Source organism: Acipenser ruthenus, chromosome 35 (assembly GCF_902713425.1).
Source record: "Acipenser ruthenus chromosome 35, fAciRut3.2 maternal haplotype, whole genome shotgun sequence".
In the NCBI taxonomy this organism is placed as follows: domain Eukaryota; kingdom Metazoa; phylum Chordata; class Actinopteri; order Acipenseriformes; family Acipenseridae; genus Acipenser; species Acipenser ruthenus.
In genome coordinates, this window is record NC_081223.1 from 6,504,915 (window position 1) to 6,524,152 (window position 19,238).

At 41.1% G+C, this 19,238-nt stretch overlaps 1 protein-coding gene and 3 non-coding genes across 4 annotated transcripts; 3 read left to right on the top strand and 1 right to left on the bottom strand.

Annotated features, from left to right (window-relative positions):
* Positions 1-2,601: 2,601 nt before the first annotated feature.
* On the top strand, positions 2,602-9,127 carry LOC131705350 (uncharacterized). The gene is made up of 22 exons (XM_059007766.1): positions 2,602-2,693; positions 2,778-2,836; positions 2,927-3,016; positions 3,466-3,593; positions 3,671-3,817; positions 3,932-4,012; positions 4,687-4,857; positions 4,962-5,058; positions 5,152-5,372; positions 5,448-5,598; positions 5,692-5,900; positions 6,018-6,135; positions 6,222-6,421; positions 6,499-6,613; positions 6,738-6,907; positions 7,601-7,653; positions 7,728-7,855; positions 7,936-8,125; positions 8,214-8,355; positions 8,603-8,696; positions 8,788-8,892; positions 8,984-9,127. Exons 1-22 carry the CDS (start codon positions 2,668-2,670, stop codon positions 9,091-9,093), a joined length of 2,805 nt encoding a protein of 934 aa, XP_058863749.1. The 5' UTR covers positions 2,602-2,667; the 3' UTR covers positions 9,094-9,127.
* Positions 9,128-15,420: 6,293 nt separating this feature from the next.
* Positions 15,421-15,493, top strand: trnav-uac (transfer RNA valine (anticodon UAC)). The gene has a single exon. It is a non-coding gene; the product is annotated as a tRNA-Val (tRNA).
* A 2,314-nt stretch (positions 15,494-17,807) lies between these two features.
* Positions 17,808-17,881, top strand: trnan-guu (transfer RNA asparagine (anticodon GUU)). The gene has a single exon. It is a non-coding gene; the product is annotated as a tRNA-Asn (tRNA).
* Positions 17,882-18,014: 133 nt separating this feature from the next.
* trnaf-gaa (transfer RNA phenylalanine (anticodon GAA)) lies at positions 18,015-18,087 on the bottom strand. Its single transcript has one exon. It is a non-coding gene; the product is annotated as a tRNA-Phe (tRNA).
* Positions 18,088-19,238: the final 1,151 nt, after the last annotated feature.

The following is a 19,238-nucleotide window of genomic DNA, read 5'->3' on the forward strand; positions in this document are numbered from 1 at the left end:
TTGCTCGGAATTTTATGTTATAAAATTTGTTAAAATTTTTAAAATTGTAAAAGTTTTTAATTTTAAAATGTTTTACAATTTTCAATGTTATTGAATAAATATATCATATATGAAAAATGTTTCGAGAATCTCTTACACATTAGTCATGGGTGAAATAAATGTATTTTTGTAGGATGGTACAGAGGGGAAAAGAGAGCCATGAAGTTCGCTATCCCAAGAATTTGGCGGGAACCCACTGACCACTCAAGCAACTGCTACTTCTGCATGGTGGACCCTTCCAAATGTCGGACTGGCAAGAATGCACCTGCTATCACGTATGCGGACCTTCCTTCATCCATCGCCCCAGTGCAACACTGCCATGAGCTCCCAGTACCCACTCCTCCGGAGAGAGAGCAGCCGTCTTTAGAAGTAAAGAGAAGGGTCTTTCAAGTACCTTCAAGACTTCTTCCCTAAGCTGTCCTAGGCAAAGGTAAAAGCCGGTGTCTTCGTCGGACCACAGATAAAGAAGATCCTGGAGTGCAATGAATTCCCCAAGTAGCTCACTAGTAAGGAGAAAGCGGCTTGGAACAGCTTTGTCGCAGTGGTTCGAGGCTTCCTGGGCAATCACAAGGCCGAAAACTATGTGGAACTGGTTGAGACTCTGGTGAAGAACTACGGCACAATGGGCTGTAGGATGCCCCTCAAAGTCCATATCCTTGATGCTCATCTTGATAAATTCAAGGAGGACATGGGAGCGTACTCAGAGGAGCAAGGCGAGAGCTTCCACCAGGATATAATGGACTTTGAACGCCGCTACCAAGGACAGTATAACGAGAACATGATGGGAGACTACATTTGGGGGCTGATTCGTGAAAGTGATTTACAATATAATCGTAAATCTCGAAAAACTACTCACTTCTAAATCTTTTGTAGTCATTGTTGTATTACTTTAGTATAAATACATGTTAATTTGGATTCATATGTTGTTTTTTTCTGAATTTATTGAACCAAAAGACACAAATTCGTCCGTTTTCTCATTGGAAAAAGGTAAATTTCAAAATATCACTGTCCTGGTCACAAAAGCAAAGTTTATGGGGAATAATAGCCATTTTCTATACTTTTGAGGCATAAGCAATTAGGAAATAACACCTACTACCCAGGAACAAAAATTGTGTTACATAGTGATATCAAGACGACGGAACAAGCCTGCTTGCTGCTACAAAAGCGGCACTATTCTGAACTTTACCAATGCGTTAGGAATAGACACCATTCATTTATTCATGCTTTTACATATCAACTAATTGCATTCCGCATTTACAGAACATACATAATTATCGTGAACATTTGATATAATCAAACAATCAAAAAATTCCACTGACTCACACTGCTTTCACTTTTTACCATTTACTTCTTAGCCCTTAGCTTGCGTCTCAATGCGTGATGACGTTTGTTTTGTTGACTCAGTTGCCATGGGAACGTTTAAAACTCCGCGACAAACTTTACTCAAATGCACAGCTGTACAGAACACACCCCCTCAGGCATGTGCTGTCTATTCACGGGAGCAGACTACTGAACCAGTTAGTTCAGATGATCGCTGGATACACAAGAAACAATCTGACAATTTCACAAATAAACCCGTTTGTGTTCAATTCTATGAGAGGTGGAATGTAACAAAAATGTGAACTGCAAAAGCCGGAGCGTCAAACATCAACGACAAAGTTCAACATTTGAATTGAAGTAACAGCTGTCAAATAGACAAAACTAAACATTCGAAGATAATATGCCAAATTGAAAATGCTCAACACACTAATTGAATTAATTATACATAAAATAATGAATGTAATTAAGCTCAATAATTGAAATGGGAACTTCAAATCTTAAATAAATTGATTACAATTCAAATTTCCAGCACGCCCTCCGATTTGTGTTTAGTCTGTTCTAAATCAATACTGCGCGTTGTATTTCAGGTTAAGCGCTGTGCTTTCCATTTGCCACTTGGTCATTCTATTCCCCGGGACTGCCCCTGTCATGGCAAATCTGACATGCTAAAGAGATGCTTTGCACTGTTTCTTAAATCAAGTGGCCTCAAACAAATTGTCTACTTTAAAATCTGCTTAGCCTACCTATCAGTCTGGTGAAATTGTAAAAATTGGTAATTGACTTGTGGATGTTAACATCAGAACTCGAGCTGTCATTCTCGTCCCCTCAAACTGGCGCAGGCAACACATCTGCCTGGATTCCTGCATGATATAAATGTGTTTCTTCATTTGCGCGGCCTGCTTTTTATTATTCATTGGGGTTTGTTTACTACACGCCTCCATAGCTGAGCCTTTAATCAGACAGTCATTGTCGGTGACAGTCCAGTTTGTTCCGCACGTACTTCTGCCAAACTTAAATTCAAAGTACAATCTTCTAAATGGGTTATTATTATTATTATTATTATTATTATTATTATTATTATTATTATTATTATTTATTTTAATTAACGTACTGATTGAAAATTAGAGGACTAATATGAAAGAGGTGCGCGCATCAATTGCAGCTAATTAGCTCCCATTAGCACCTGAACCTCTTTATAAACCCATTGCGCACTAAGGAACACCAAACCCAACTACTGGCGGGTTTGTTTTTATTATTGTTTCTTTATAACGGTGAAAGAAGTTCACGGTCGGGGCTGCCTTGGATTTAATGATGCCGTGTTGTCTTAGATTTGGGTAATTGTTGATCTTTTCTCTACTTTAGAAACGTTCATTTTATTGTGTGTTTCTCACTTGCTTGTTTTTTTTTTTTCAATGCAGAATAACATTGCTGTTAGCAGTGTTAGTCACTGAAGTTTGGACGCAGAACCCCCCTCTAGGTACGATAACGGTCGCTTCAGCACATCTGTTCTTTTAGCTTCCTGTTTATTTGCCGGTTGTGTGTTTTCATGTATCGTTGTTTTCTGCAGGCTCGGTGAGGACAGAATGTCAAGGGAGTGTTATGATGATGATGTTGGAGAAGTCTTTTGTTGGAAAGTATTTTCGTATCAATGTGATTGGTGAGTGATCAATTTTCTTGAATGGAAAGCTTTTGATGTATAAAGCCTGTTGACTCGTAATGTAATAACCTGAATTAAGTACAGAGCACTCCTGCACTGTATGGCATCAACCAGGCTTCGTTTTTTTTTTTTTTTTTTTCAAATACAGGGTAGGAAAGTCTTGCGTTAGCTTTAAAAGTGTGTTGCTGATCACACTAAATAATAGACCTGTGCTGCTACAACCTTAGTCAGATTTGTTGACTGCAAGTGCGCAGAATTAGAAATCATCATTTACGCTAAATCTATTGTTCCGAATGGGCGTATAATTCTACAAATATAAATAGTTTTAAAAAAAAAATTGCGAAAAATAGATGGGACGGGGTGGTGGGCGTGTTCACTTTGTTTATATCTCTACATTGTTTGATCATGTGTACAGTTTCTTAAAAGGCCAACTGAATTTCTTTCCATAGACAATAAGGGGGCGCTTCTGTCCCTCTCTCCAAGACTGGCTGCACAGTGTGGATATAGCTTAACTGTTGACTTCTTGGGAAATGCCAAGTTCCTTGCTTCTGTGCTGAGCTGCTTTGCTCAGAACACAGTGAGTCTTCATTTTATTTCTTGTAAACCTGTTTCTAATGGTGACATGCTGGGACTAACTTTAGCCTTTGTTTCCAGAATGATGAGACCTACAAGCTGACGGTACAAATCAGTGTCTTCTCAAACAGTGCTATGACTTCAGCTTCCTCCTATGTTCAGAGCATGACATGCCGCTATTCTCCATGGGTGGAGAGGGAGATTCTGTGTGAGAGAAACTACATGGAGGTAAGGGCTGTCAGGATGTGATAATGCTGTTCAGTATAACTTGTTGGGTTGTGTGGGTATTTTAATTGTAATTACAGAAGTGCTTCACTCATGACTAATTTCAATTTTCTTTAGGTTTCTGTGAGAAGAGGTGTGCCACTTATTGAGCCAAACTTTGTTCAAGATGATCCTGATTGGTCCCTTGCATACCCTGAGGTAGAATCATGTGACTTTGCATTTGCTTCATTCACATCCCCTTGGTCTTGCCTAATTGAGGTCTAATCTACTGTCTCATCTAGTTGAAGCAAAATCTAACGGCCCCCTTAACTTTAACCTGTCTCCCAAGAGGGTGGTCATATTGGAATTGTGTAACATCTAAGGCATTGGCTTTGTATACATATATTCTGTGATTTGTTGTGGTAAAACATGATTGTGGTGAAGTTAACACTTTCTTGTCAGTGTGTAAGCCTTGTATTTCAACCACTTAGGTAGTGGCTTCATATGTGCAGGGTTATAAACTCTTCATGATAAATGTGTCCTGATACCTTTTTTGAAGTCTGCTGTATAGGAGCAATTTCAAGTATTATCCTAAAGTTTTGGTACACTGATATTAAGGTCCAGTACAAATGAGTGGCTACAAACTCTGCCTGTATCCCATCCAGACCACATGCTTTCACGTAGTCTCTTTCGTACGCAGTTGTATTTGAGGATTTACTCTGTTCCATTAGGGGCGTTTGATCATGTAACGGTTTCAGTGATACATTGTTAAAATTTCACCCTTCAGTTTTAGTTCATGTTTATTAAACAAGCCATCTGCTGTGACAAATCCTTTAGACTGGGGATGCTTTGTGTTCAAACTCCCTATTCTAATGAGGTTTTCTCTTTGCTAGGCAACTGCTGCTGACAACAGCATCTGGAAAATTGTGTTCCATCTCCCAGCAAATAGAAAGACAACCATGACTGTTGCTCAGGCCATGACAAATGGCTATGGCATAAACACTACACCAACTCGAATTCTGGTTAGAGCTGCATACAACTCCACAGAAAGCCAGCCTCGGGTGGTAAGTAGTCTAGGCTTCATTGTTCTCTAGTACAGTATATCCAGACTATGAAGGTAGACAAGTCTTGCTTTTGTTTTAGTAAAATTCCCCCTCCCCTCTAACAGATCCAAACTGTACCAATGGCTGTGCTAAGGTCAACCACCTTTTATAAGCAAAGATGGATGGTCATGATGGTGGACACTGCAGTTACATGTCCTACTGGTGAGTAAGCTTATGGAGGGTAACGGTGCTCAAGAACTGTTCTACGTTTAAGTGAATTTTCTATACCAAGTCTGTGGTGTTCCTTTCTGTCAGATGGAACAGCCTTCACAGAACAGATGATTACATGGAATGTTCCTCGTGTTCTGCCTCCTCTTGTTCCAACACCACAAATTACTACCCTTGATGTTCAAATGGGAGTTGATGGCCGCAAGCTTGACCCTGCAACGATTCATAATAGAGATTATAAACTGGATGTCGGTCCCCAGCTAATCACTGTAAAAATTCCTGTGGGAGCTGATGGTGGATATTACAAGGTATGTAGAAGTTCAACATCTTCTAAATCCTTCTCATTTTAATTCTTTCCTCCTAAGATGCTTCTGTGCTTTCAGAGCCATGTATTGGACAACACCTATGTGATCTCTTACTCTATTGAACCAATGCTGGAGCATACCTGGCAAGATGGGCCTGAGAAGACCAAGTACACAGTACTTCATCCAATAACCACTCCTTTCATGCCTCGGCCACCAGTTGTCACAAACAGTATGTAGAACTTGTCCACATGCAGTAAATCAAAGGGATTTGTTGCAGTGCTCCACTTCATAGCCTTCATTTAACTGCGTGCTTTAATTTCAGACACTGTTCCTAAAGCCAGAGTGTTCAATGTGACCCTGGGGACATTCCTGCCTGATGTGGAGCTGGTCAAAATTATAGTTGGATCGGAGACATTAACTGTGCCAGAAGCCAACCTAAAAGGTTATAATGTCCAGGAGCATGTCTTTCCCAATGGATCCAAGACCTACACTCTCCAGGTGCCATTTGAGGACCCCAATGTGAAGCAAAAGGTAACATCCCACCTGTTCAACCATCCAATTGCCCTTTGAAAACACTTGCTTCTTGTGGATGTGTTGCTTGCTGTCTGACTTTGGGCTTAATCCTACAAACCCTTGCTTTTCTTTCAGGTAACTCCTCCAGACACCAGAACCTACATTCTGCCCCTGACCTACTTGCTGAATATAGTGCCAGAGAATACACCCTTTACTCATCCTGCTGTAGTTGAAGCCATTCTCAAAGACATCAGTAAGTGCCTGACTGTTTGTGATCTACAACTACCCTTTTCTGACCAATCCAGTCCATTGCCCTGACAACTGCTCTTCCTCTTGCAGTTCTACCTACAGTAACTGGCTACTGTGATGGTGCTGCATTCTATACCATGGTAACATATGGCAACATGGGTCGCAACTGGGTTCCTTTTGTGGGCTCAAGAGAACTTGGTGGAAGTCTGCTTGCCCTGTACAAGTATAATGCCAACGCTACCAATTTCTGGATGACTGTGCCATACAATTCAGTTGATGCCACATATGAAGTAAGTGATGGAACTTTAATGTGTTTTTAGTTGTCTTGGGTTCAACACATTACTGACCTGATGTATTGTCTCTGTAGGTGATCAGTTCTTCGGGCATCAGAAGCAGGCTTGACTTGACCTTGAAGGATGTTGGCACCATGGTTGTGGTGGCTGACTTTTCTCTGTCCTGCAGTTTCCCTACAAAGATGATTGGTAACTCTCCTGCAGACCAAGCATTCTTTATAATAGCTGTTTTTGAGTTTGGCCAAAGGTTGCATGGAGTGGTATTGAAGCTATAATCTGTTTCCTTAACCTGGATCCAAATGCTGTGTTTCAGATTGCTTCACCAATGGAACTATGGCAGCTCTCGCTGTGAAAGTGGAATCTGTCCCCAGCTTGTCTCCAAGTCAACTAACTCTAAGGGATCCGAGTTGCCGGCCTCTTCAGTCTGATGCTATCAATGCGGTTTTCTACTTCAATGTCAACTCCTGTGGAACAACTAGAAGGGTTAGTATTGACACATTTTAAAACCATATTTTGAGGCGGTTCAACATATTGACAAGTTGGCCACAACACCCCTGGATCACTCTGGGGAGCCATGGTGACCGGTGTTTCTATCAGCTGAATTACTTGCATGAGTTGTGTACATTTGTATTGAACTGCTTGTCCAGTTGACAAAGGTGCTGCGACACATGACTCTTGGTTATGGCATTGCATGTGCTGCCTATAGACCTTTTGGGTCAATGGCAGCAAACTGGAAGGAGCGTACTAACTGGGGAAGATCCCATGGTTAGTACGTAGGATGGGACTAAACTAGTACACGAGTTAATACCAATTGCAGCTCAAGAGTCGCCAGCTGTGTATTCAAATGTGTATTTGCAACAAATCCAAAATAACTGCTGTTGCCCTCCTAGAGGTTACTAAAACAATACCAAATTAGTCTAGCAGTTTCTGTAGACAGACTTGTGGTATCATACTAACTGTAACAAACATGAGGTCCCAATAGTGTTCAATTATGAAATTGCAATATTCATAACCAACGCTTTTTTTTTTTTTTTTTTAAATTGTGAAATTGGTACAAAATTAGTACACAGCTGGGGATGATCCTGAGTACCATATTAACTAGTCTACAACTTGGTATGCAGCTCCATACTAAATCTACAAGTTCATTGCAACCTGAGCCTTTTGATTCTCTTCCAGTTTGACAACAACCTCCTGACTTATGAGAATGAAGTGCTGTTCACATCTTACCGGTAAGGATTGCAATCAAATTGAGTATCCTTGTGGTTGAGGCTGAAACTCTCCTAACCCCATCTCCTCTTTCCAGGTTGAGAGTTGCCTGTCACTATCTGGTCAATGACACCAAGGTAGTGCAGTTCTTGTACCAGAATAATCCTGCACCTGTAGTCCAGCCTGGCTTGGGGGACCTTGCAGTCATCATGTGGCTTGCATTGGGTAGGACTTGGCAATTGAAATAATATAGATGCTCTAGTAGTGTGTTTCCACCTATAAAATTCTCCCTTGCATCTCTGCAGATTCAGCCTACAACGACTTCTATGGAGCTCGGGATTACCCTGTTGTGAAGTACTTGCGTAGACCCTTGTATTTTGAGGTAGAGCTCCTGTACAGCAGGGATCCACAGGCTGAATTGTTTTTGGAGAACTGCTGGGCAACCTATTCTGCTGACAGGAATAGCTCTCCAAAGTGGGATGTTGTTGTGGACAGGTAAGATGCTGGAATATGATATTGCTGCTAAAAAACCTAGGAATTGGAGTTGTGGCTGATGTGCTCCTGACCTACTTTCTCTTTCTAGCTGTGAGAACTCTGCAGATGAGTACTTGACCATCTTTCACCCAGTCTCCAGCAATGCAAGAGTGCTGTTCCCTTCCCATCTGAAGAGGTTTGAAGTGAAAATGTTTTCCTTCACAAGCGGCCGGGATGCACTGAAAGGACAGGTAAAGTGGAGTGTTGGGATGGGGATCTTGTACCCCAATGCATGGTTTGGATTGCTTTGCAAGCAGCAATTAGTCGCTGTTCTCAAATCTTTAGTGAGTTGGAATGAAAACATGTAACTACACTTTTGCAAGAAATACTTGCTATGATGCAATATATTTGTTTTTCAATTCAGTAATCCTCATTGGATGATGGTACTGCCTGATCTATTGATGCTTGTTTTACTTGACAAGGTGTGCTGTCTTTCAGATTTACTTCCACTGCGGTGTTGTGATATGTGATTCAAACCGGCCATCAGACAGCCTCTGTAGCAGACGGTGCATTCCAGGGAAACAGAGGCTTGGTAAGAGCTCTGTCTGTTGGGGGGAGGGGGGACATTTTGCATGCATTTTTGTCCATTTGTTTTGATGGACTCCTCCTAATTCCTCCTGTAGGTCGCAGTGCTGAAGGGATGGATGGTGGTGCAGTAAAGGCATTTGTGTCTTCTGGTCCAATTGAGCTGAAGAGAGATGGATCCCTTCACTTTATGCCTAGAAGCGGTAATATGCATGATGTGAACACAATTTGCAGTTAAAGTAAAATATATAACTATCTCTTTCTTCCACTAACTATTTCTTTCTTCTTTTGCAGGCCAATTCAATGTGTGGTCCCTTCTGGGAGCTGCAATGGGTGTGTGTTCAGTGGTTGTCTTTGTAGCTGGAGTTGTATATTTTTGGAAAATGCCCAAAAGTGTGTATTGATAAATAAAAATCTTGCTGTAAAGACTGTTTTGGTTGGGGGTTGTGTTTTTTTTTTTTTTTTTTTTTTTTTTTGGTGGGTGCTTGACTAATTCTACATAGATTATAGATTGTATGTCAGAATGGCCATATTAATGGGATTCTCTCTTCTTACTGCATTGCATGCTTTGCTTGTGTCCTGATCAGGCCATTCTTAATATGGTGTGTTATTCAAGGACTCTTCACTAATTCACTGTGTGAACCCCGGGGGCAAAGACTTTCCTTCTCCATTGAGTTGTAACCATCTTTATGTTCCTTTTTGCTTTGACATGCTGCTTTCAGTATGCAAGTTTAGGGTGAAATTATCAACACACCATATATTATACCTTGTTCTAGCATCACAAAAAGTGTGTAGATTTATATGGGCTGATTGTTGTTGGGTTTTTTTTTTTTTTGTTATGAATGCAAGTTTGTATTCATTTTGTTCACTGCAGTTAATACGTCTTTTACTGGAAGTGGTCCCTGGTGAGATCTCCAAGTAAGGTATTAGTTTAACTTTTTCAGTTTTAACACTGTGTACAAATGAGTGTTCATATATTTTTTTTTTCTTTCTCTCAAGTTATTGGTTAAACAAACCATTACTTGGCAACATGTTCTCTTCATGTTTGTTTTCACTGTGGTTTATATAGTCTTTTACTGGATAAACTCATTTTACAAAACTCGTTCCATAACAAACCGGTACACCCGATGCGGGGAATCTTTAGATCTGCGCACCAGTCCGAACCAGAAGTTCCATTCTTTGAGCTGCTTGGTAAAACAGGAGGACTATATATAATATATATATATATATATATGTATATGAGAGAGCTGAGTTATTGGAACTGAATTCTCTACACCCGCTGGCAACCCCTTGTGTAATGTGTTTATACTATATAGAGGACGCTGAGTTTGATGCAAGACTCGGTCAGCCACATTAATATTATTAAACCTGCTCGCAGACTCCCTGGTGCCGTCACTCTGAATGCTCTTTGAAACAGACTGGGTTTGTATTTATATTCATGTTGGGTTAATCAGAGATGATTATCGGCGGCCCGTCTGTAGTACTAACGGAGATTTTAATAGCACAGTTTATACCGCTCTGTGCCGCGCCGTCCCGTTTGTAACACGGTACGTGAACTGCATTCTGCTAAACAAAACATCACAACAGCAGCAGCTCCATCTACTGGACAAAACCCAGACATGCACGTTGAAACAATGATCCAGTTCAATATCTACAAAGCCTAAACAAGAAACTATTAGCAAAGCCCCGAAAAAGAAATTTATACAAGACGGTTTAAAATCAAATGTTTAATTGTTAATCTAACCATTTTTAGTTACTGTGGAACTACTTCTCTCAGTGGAAGGTGACACAAATAAAAATGATTAAAATAAGGTTTAAAGTGTTATTTATTTACCAATAATAACACACTCCTAGACCCATTTTAATAATAGAAATAATACACTCCAGGGTCTGTGTGTTATCATTAGATATATCACCACTTCCTAAACAATCCGCTAGTAACATAATATCAGAGTGCTATAATTTATTTCAGCTCTTATGAGACAAGTATCCTTGCGCATTATATCATCCTTGATTACGATATGTAATATTAATTCATTGCTTTCAGTTAATATTTTAGAAAAACTACTTTGCTAACAGAAGAAACACAAGCTAGCAGAGGATGGTTTCGATCCATCGACCTCTGGGTTATGGGCCCAACATGCTTCCGCTGCGCCACTCTGCTACAGCTGAGATAATTTGTTTTCTTTTCTTCCACATACGGTATGCAAATTATGCAACTTTTCTGCCCACTTTGATCACAGGCAGTTTTATCCCCCAGTTTCGGCTGCCAATTCCAATATTCAGTCTCTAAAGCATCTTAAATCATGGAAAGCGCTCTTTGTTTAAAATTACACTGAAGACTTATTTTGTTCGACCAGGCTAATAACTGCAACACCAGCGTCTGCTGTTCAACTACATACAACACTCTCCAACCTTCTGCAATCTGTTCATCACTACATGGCCACACCCTTAGCCCCAGCGACCAAATCTTCATTTACCACTGGATGGAAAACATTTACAACTTTCTGCACTCAAAACAAAATACATCCCATTCCGATTTAATGAACTCGGATTGTAGCCTCCATTGCCCATGCAAGGGATTCTCTTCACTTTGCCGTCGCTACCGTTAAAGCCTCTGGAATTCAGTATTTCTGCCACCTCATCTCCGTCCCTTCTCCAATACTCCTATCCATCCCATCAGTTTGCTGACACTCAGAGAGATCCTCAAGAGCCCCCCCCCCCCCCCCCCTCCCCCTCCCCCTCCCCCTCCCCCCCCTGCTGCTCCCTCCTGGCTTCCTATATCAATAGACATCCTTCACTCTTTAATCTCTACCCCCAGGAAAGGCTGTTCTGTCCATTCAATGACCTGACCATGGAAGTACTATGTCTAACTGCTCTTGTGAAGCACTTCCTCTGCAGGACTCCTGAAGGAACAGAGTGCACCCTGTGAACTTACCATGACAGCATCAGTGGGGAAAAAAGGCAACAGTTACCAGGACATCAACGGGAATTCAATGGATAGACGGAACGTTAAGCCATTTCAACCATGAGGTCTTGTGAACCATTCCTTGCACCCAGCTACTGGACTTTGGCCAGCTGTAGTAATTTTACTACAGAATACTACACCTTGCAGTAAAAAAACAAACACAGCCTGGTCCCAGAAGCAGACCCCAACCCACGGCATTTCCTCCTTTCAATCAGCTGGTGTTCCACTAAACTCCACACTCTCCTCTTCCAGTCGGCCTGCAGCTTCAGGGAGCATGCCTTCACTCTTTCCACTCGCTCTTCTTATTCTACTGCCTGGTCTTCCATTCCACATTCTGTGCCCAGAATCAGATCTCTCTCACCTCATATAACCTTCAGCACCTCCTTGCCTTTATCACAGACCTCAGGCTATCGCTTAACCTCACCCCTTCCTCCATCAGGAATGATCTCTCAGGTATCCAGCACCAGTTCCGCCTCCAGCCCCCCTCCTTCTACTTTAACCCAGCACTATTTCCGCTTCCTTGTCTGTGTTTGTTTTTTGTTCCTCCTCCTCCCCACCTCTGCTCTTTTTCTATATCGCACTGTCCGCACAGGGCTCCCTCAGAGGGGGAAGTGAGTCTCACTCCCCCGGCTGTCCGGGTCGGCCTCTCGTCTCAACCACTGCCGCCCGGCTGTTCCTCGCTGGCCTGAGGGGACCCCGGCCACATCCTATTCTTCTGCTGCTTATGCGCTAGCCTTCCAGGCCTCAACCTTGCTGTCCCATCTCCTCTCTTCCATTTTAGGTCCCCCTCATGCAGTAGGCTTTTGTCCTGTCCTTTTGTCCTGTTCGTCCCCTTCCTGTCTCTTGCTCCACTAAACGCCCAGCAGCCAGAGGATGCTGCCTGACAAAGTGGAAAGTGTTTATATCTAATCCTTTGCTCTTCTCGTGTCTCCCTCTCTACGTCGCCCAGCAGCCAGAGGATGCTGCCTGACCCGACGAGAAGGGAAAACTCTTCGTCCACCCTATCTCGTCCTGCTATCAGTATCTAACCTCAATGTTACTAAGCACCATTCCCAAACTCCATCCCTCAATCTCGCCATCCCTCTCAAACTCGTCTCACTCTTAAACTCTCAAATCTCGCCCCCTCTCAAGCCTCGTAAGCAACCAGAGAAATCTTCTCAACTTGTTTCCCTCTCAATATCGCTTCCTTGTCTCACTCTCAATTTCGCCTCCTCTCAAGCCCTTGTAGGCAACCAGTGAATTCTTTTCAGCTCTTAACAGTTGCATATTTCAGGATAGCTTTGACAGTTTATGAATAACTTGAACACTGTAACAGTTTAAGAGCCGAAAACAATTAAAAAAGGTCTAATTACGCAAAGTGTAAGTTCAATTAACGGTCTAAGTAATTGAGAGCTCTGTTGGAATGAAAACCAGCAGACACAGTTGGCCCCCAGGCCCGGGGTTGGGAACCACCGATCTAACGGATTTCCAGGTGAATAGGTTCATGATTTGAAGGCTGGACCTGCAAAGGTTCAAGAGCGCCCTCTTTTGGAAATACCAGTATCTTGGATGGGCACAGAGAATAGATAATTGGCTGCCCAAAAATAGCATGCCAGTATCAGATTGTAATTCCTATATGAAAACATACCTATCATTAATTTTGCATTTAATGCAAATTATTAGCAAACAGCATTTATAAATAAAATAAAATACCTTTAAGTGCGTTGCTCCGGCTGGTCGGTTAATGGAGTTAAAATTCTTGAGTTGGGGGGGCACAAAGAATTTACATAAATCTTGCAACCAAAATTCCCCAGATATTTCCTTTATGATATCTTGGAGGGGGCTATAAAAAGAGAAAGGATCAAAACTCACCATCTTTTCATGCACATTTCTGGTCCCCGGAGAGATCTTAATAAATTCCAATTGCTCAATATACCGAGATCACTGGTTAAAAGGTAGGTACGTTTTTAGTTGTGTTATAAGATTATATATATATATATATATATATATATATATATATATATATATATATATATATATAATCCATGTAATTTCCACAATGTGATGGTTTATCATATTTTGCCTAGAATAATATTAAATATAATATTTTATAAAATATTATAAAGATGAAGTAGTATACAGTTTGAACACATTAGAAGCTGTTCAAGGACGCACATTTTAATGACTAGTCAACCAGCTAAAAAACATTATTTGATTTGCCTGTCTTTATTTTGAACAAAGACAATAACGTTTGCAGACAGCATGTTAGTGTTCTGTTCAGCGAGAAGTACTGAATAACTGTTTGCACTGTTCCGTGTTTGTTTTCAGCTCATTGAAAGATGACATTCTACAATGGCATTTATCCATTTTACCCTCAACAAAGGATGCCCTTCTTCTTCAGCCTCAGCCAGCTCATAATCATGCTGGTGTTTTTAGTCCTTGCTTGCAGTTTCCTTGTTATAGTAACAGTCATTTCTTATAAGAAAATACTGTTTCCAACTAAACCGACACATGCACCAAAATGTGAGTGTAACATAGCTATGTAACACAATTTTTGTTCCTGGGTAGTAAGTGTTATTTCCTAATTGCTTATGCCTCAAAAGTATAGAAAATGGCTATTATTCCCAACAAACTTTGCTTTTGTGACCAGGACAGTGATATTTTGAAATTTACCTATTTCCAATGAGAAAACGAGCGAATTTGTGTCTTTTCGTTCACATAAAGTCAGAAAAAAACAACATATGAATCCAAATTAACATGTATTTATACTAAAGTAATACAAAAATGACTACAAAAGATTTAGAAGTGAGTAGTTTTTCGAGATTTACGATTATACTGTAAACCACTTTCACGAATCAGCCCCCAAATGTAGTCTCCCATCATGTTCTCGTTATACTGTCCTTGGTAGCGGCGTTCAAAGTCCAGTATATCCTGGTGGAAGCGCTCGCCTTGCTCCTCCGAGTACGCTCCCATGTTCTCCTTGAATTTATCAAGATGAGCATCAAGGATATGGACTTTGAGGGACATCCTACAGCCCATTGTGCCATAGTTCTTCACCAGAGTCTCAACCAGCTCCACATAGTTTTTGGCCTTGTGATTGCCCAGGAAGCCCCGAACCACTGCGACAAAGCTGTTCCAAGCCACTTTCTCCTTACTAGTGAGCTTCTTGGGGAATTCATTACACTCCAGGGTCTTCTTTATCTGTGGTCCGACGAAGACACCGGCTTTGACCTTTGCCTCAGACAGCTTAGGGAAGAAGTCTTGAAGGTACTTGAAGGCTGCTGACTCCTTATCTAGAGCTCTGACAAATTGTTTCATAAGGCCCAATTTGATGTGCAGTGGTGGCATCAGCACCTTCCGGGGGTCCACCAGTGGCTCCCACTTGATGTTGTTCCTCCCCACAGAGAACTTGGTCCGCTGTGGCCAGTCCCGCCTGTGGTAGTGCACCTTGGTGTCCCTGCTGTCCCAAAGGCAAAGATAAAACCGCCTTTGAGACCCATGAGGAATGCCACCATTTTGAAGTCTCCTATGACCTCCCAGCCGTACTCATCATACTTCAAGGTGTCCAGCAAGGTCTTGATGCTGTTGTAATCCTCTTTGAGGTGCACCGAGTGAGCCAGGGGAAGAGACGGGTACTTGTTACCATTATGGAGCAGCACGGCTTTGAGGCTCCTTGATGAGCTGTCAATGAAGAGGCGCCACTCATTCTGGTTACAGACGATTCCGATTGCCTCAAACAGACTGGTCATATTGTGGCAGAAACACAAAATTCACATTCTGACCAGGTTCCATAGTGTAGTGGTTATCACGTCTGCTTTACACGCAGAAGGCCCTGGGTTCGATCCCCAGTGGAACCATCGCAGTTTGTATTTAAAATACGACTCCCAGGTCAAGACAAGGTAGTTCTGGGTTTGGCCCATCATTAGATTGCGGATGTAAGGTCTCTGGTCCCATCATAGAAGCAAGATAGTTTATTCACAAAAAATATATACACTTTTATTTATGTTTCTTTTGTTGGTAAATTAACCCAATACATTATTGCATTCTGTCACGTCATTAGATGAGCAAAGCCCCTTTGTGCCAGTGCGCATTCAGAGGAGACGCGCTGAGAAAATCCGTCATCTGTGTCACTCAGTACTGCCAGCTTTCCCTCGTTGGTGATATATTGGTCAGCATAGCTGCTTTCCAAGTAATTGACCCGAGACGATTCCCAGCCAGTACAACTGTGTTTATGCCCACGTTTCAAATAATAAACATTATAAAAGCAAATCGCATTGTTTTATGTTTTCTTTACTTTTAAGCTGAGAATCAAACACACTTCCGACAACTTCATAGCCCTGCTGACTACGAACAAATATTGAGTCGGCTGTTTCCCATGACCCTGGTGATACCGCGTGTTTTCCTAGTATCAGCATCGGAATTAGCATGCGTTTGGCATGCTTGCTGTGCACTCTATCATTGCATAACAAGCATGCACTACGGCAGGAATTCGTGGCGCAACGGTAGCGCGTCTGACTCCAGATCAGAAGGTTGCGTGTTCAAATCACGTCAAGGTCAAAGCCTTCTTTGTTTCTATTCCACACCATTTAATTTTGTAATGTGTTTGCAAATACTAGTTTGGAAGAATTTAATGTACAGCAAGTAATAATTGATACCTTTAAGCTGAACAGGCATTTAAGAATTAACAACGAAGACATAAAAAGGGACACAACGCCAACAGAGTTCAAGCCCATCACCTTAACCACTTGGCCACGACTACTTGGTGCAACGTGCCAAGATCTATAAACACAGACCACATATATCACAGACCAAGAACAAATACACACACACTGTTTTAAATAAAACTGACGAAACCATAATCCCTGGTTTAGGAGGCCAGTGCCTTATCCTTTAGGTGACTTCCAGATGGATAGCAGTCAGCGAGACAATACACGACCAGAAGAATAAATGTGTTCATTTTACTATAAAGATTGTTTCAATGAAATCAACAGCTGATACCAAACTCTTGTCAGCACTCAGTACCATTTTAATTTCTTTTTTAAATCGGACTAAAATAGCGTTCCTAACACAGATTGTATTTTTTGTTGTAAACAGACTACTTGTTGAAGTCACAGAAAAATACTGTGTGTCCAAACATGTATTTAACTTGATTGTTTTAATATTCCAAATAACATATTACTTTGAAAAACATCTCCGTCGGCCACTGGATCGTGGTCTCAGGCTGGGATACGGACCATTGAGAACAGTATAAACGATCTATGACTGGAAGTAGCTTACATGAGAAATGCTCTCGTTTAACATGCTAGGATGATCGACTTCGGCATTCTCCAACTGCTGTTTACATTTTCTAACACGTTATGAGAACGAATACAAAGTTTGACCCTTTCCTTGTAAGTGGGGGTAAGCACAAGTTATTTTCAGATGTAATGTCTTTATTTAAGCTCAATCAAGTCCTGCGTAGTGCAAATCACATTACTATATTTTTTATATTAGTCAAGTCCTATTGAAAGAGTTCTTAAATAGTTTCAACATTATCAATGATCAATTTGAAATTTGCTTATTGATTTAAACCAGTATGAGATGCACACTCAAAATGTGTCCCCTTCCTTCAACAACCCCCCGACTGAAGATTGGAGTGGTCATCACTAGCAGCCAGCAGGTGCCCGAAAACAACACTCATTGTCAGCTCGGTGCTGAGAAGTGGCAAGCTCTACTTCATTAATATGATACAATGACTGGGCAACAACGAGGTGTTACATTAACAATACCAACTAACTTGAGACAGCCAAGACGTTGAAGTATACCTTAAGTCTGTCATGTGATGCAATAACAGGTTTTAGCATTTTTGCATTTCCTGCTTCGTCAAACAAGCTCGAGCCACAGCACACAGCGCTGATGCATCGGAACAGAGGTGGATTTTAAAGCGATTGAATCAACGAGCTGAGACTACTTTTTGAAGAAACTGAAAACATACCTCTCGTCGAAAAATGTGCTATTTAGTTAATTTATTTATTTATTGAATTTGCAAATGGCAGACTACATACATGGGAATAAATATAAAAGGCTTGAAGTTTGCTTGCATTGGGTTGCATACATTTAATTGTGATTACAGACTTTTCTGCCGTGTTGCTTTCTTCTTAGATGTGGTCTCAGGTTCGGTGGAGCCGATTGGTCTCTGTGGCGCAATTGGTTAGCGCGTTCGGCTGTTAACCGAAAGGTTGGTGGTTCAAGCCCACCCAGGGACGATGTTTTTGCATTTCTTAATCACATTAGAAAATGGCACTCTGATACGTTGTTATTTCTTCCAATTACACAGAACAAAAAAACCGCTCTATTTTTCAGTTCAAAATAATACAAAACAAAAATAGTCTTGCTATTTGCCGAAACCCGGGATCGAACCAGGGACCTTTAGATCTTCAGTCTAACACTCTCCCAACTGAGCTATTTCGGCTTGACAAGACTTGCGTTTTTTGTCACCCCAGTAAACCTGTGTATTATGAGAAACGTTCAACAGCTCGGCAACACAATAGAATCCGATGCCTTTACAAATGCGTTTCGAAACACTTAAGTTTTCTCCCAGATGCGGTTTTCAGCCGAAACGGGGGGATAAAACTGCCTATGATCAAAGTGGGCAGAAAAGTTGCATACTTTGCATACCGTATTGGGAGAAAAGAAAACGGATCATCAAATTGATCAATGCTAATGTTAAAACAATTTAAGAACACTTTACATAGGCCTTGACTAATATAAAAATATAGTAATGTGATTTGCATTACGCAGGACTAGATTGAGCTTAAATAAAGACATTACATCTGAAAATAAATTGTGCTTACCCCCACTTACAAGGAAAGTGTCCAACTTTGTATTCGTACTCATAACGTGTTATAACATGTAAACAGCAATTGGAGAATGCCGATGTCGATCATCCTAGCATGTTAAACGAGGGCATTTCTGACGTAAGCTACTTCCACTAATAGATCGTTTATACTGTTCTCAAAGGTCCGCATCCCAGCCTGAGACCACGATCCAGTGGCCGACGGAGATGTTATTCAATTTAATATATTATTTTTAATATTAAAACAAGTTAAATACATGTTTGGACAAAATATTTTTCATTGACTTCAACGAGTAGTCTGTTTACAACCAAATGCAATCTGTGTTAGGAACGCTATTTTAGTCTGAATTAAAATGGAAATTAAAATGGTATTGCGTTCTGACAAGAGTTTGGTATCAGCTGTTGATTTCCTTGAAACAATCTTTTATAGTAAAATGAACACATTTATTCCTTTTAAGAATAAATAAAATTGAACTGTCAGAGGAGGATTTGAACCGACACCTCCACTTGGAGACCAGAACACAGAATTCTTTGGAAAGATAGAGTCCTTAAGTCTAGCGCCTTAGACCACTCGACCATCTTGACAAACTGCGTTCATTACAGCAGAAAACCGCATTATTTATTTCAGCACAGCCTAGTGTTGTCATATCAAGGCCCGATCGGGTTTATTACGCACATACCAACTGTTGCTCCATGAATGATGTAATAACAAGTGTTAAAAAAGAAACGGTTTGAAGCCAACCCACAAAAGTAAGACTATTTATTTC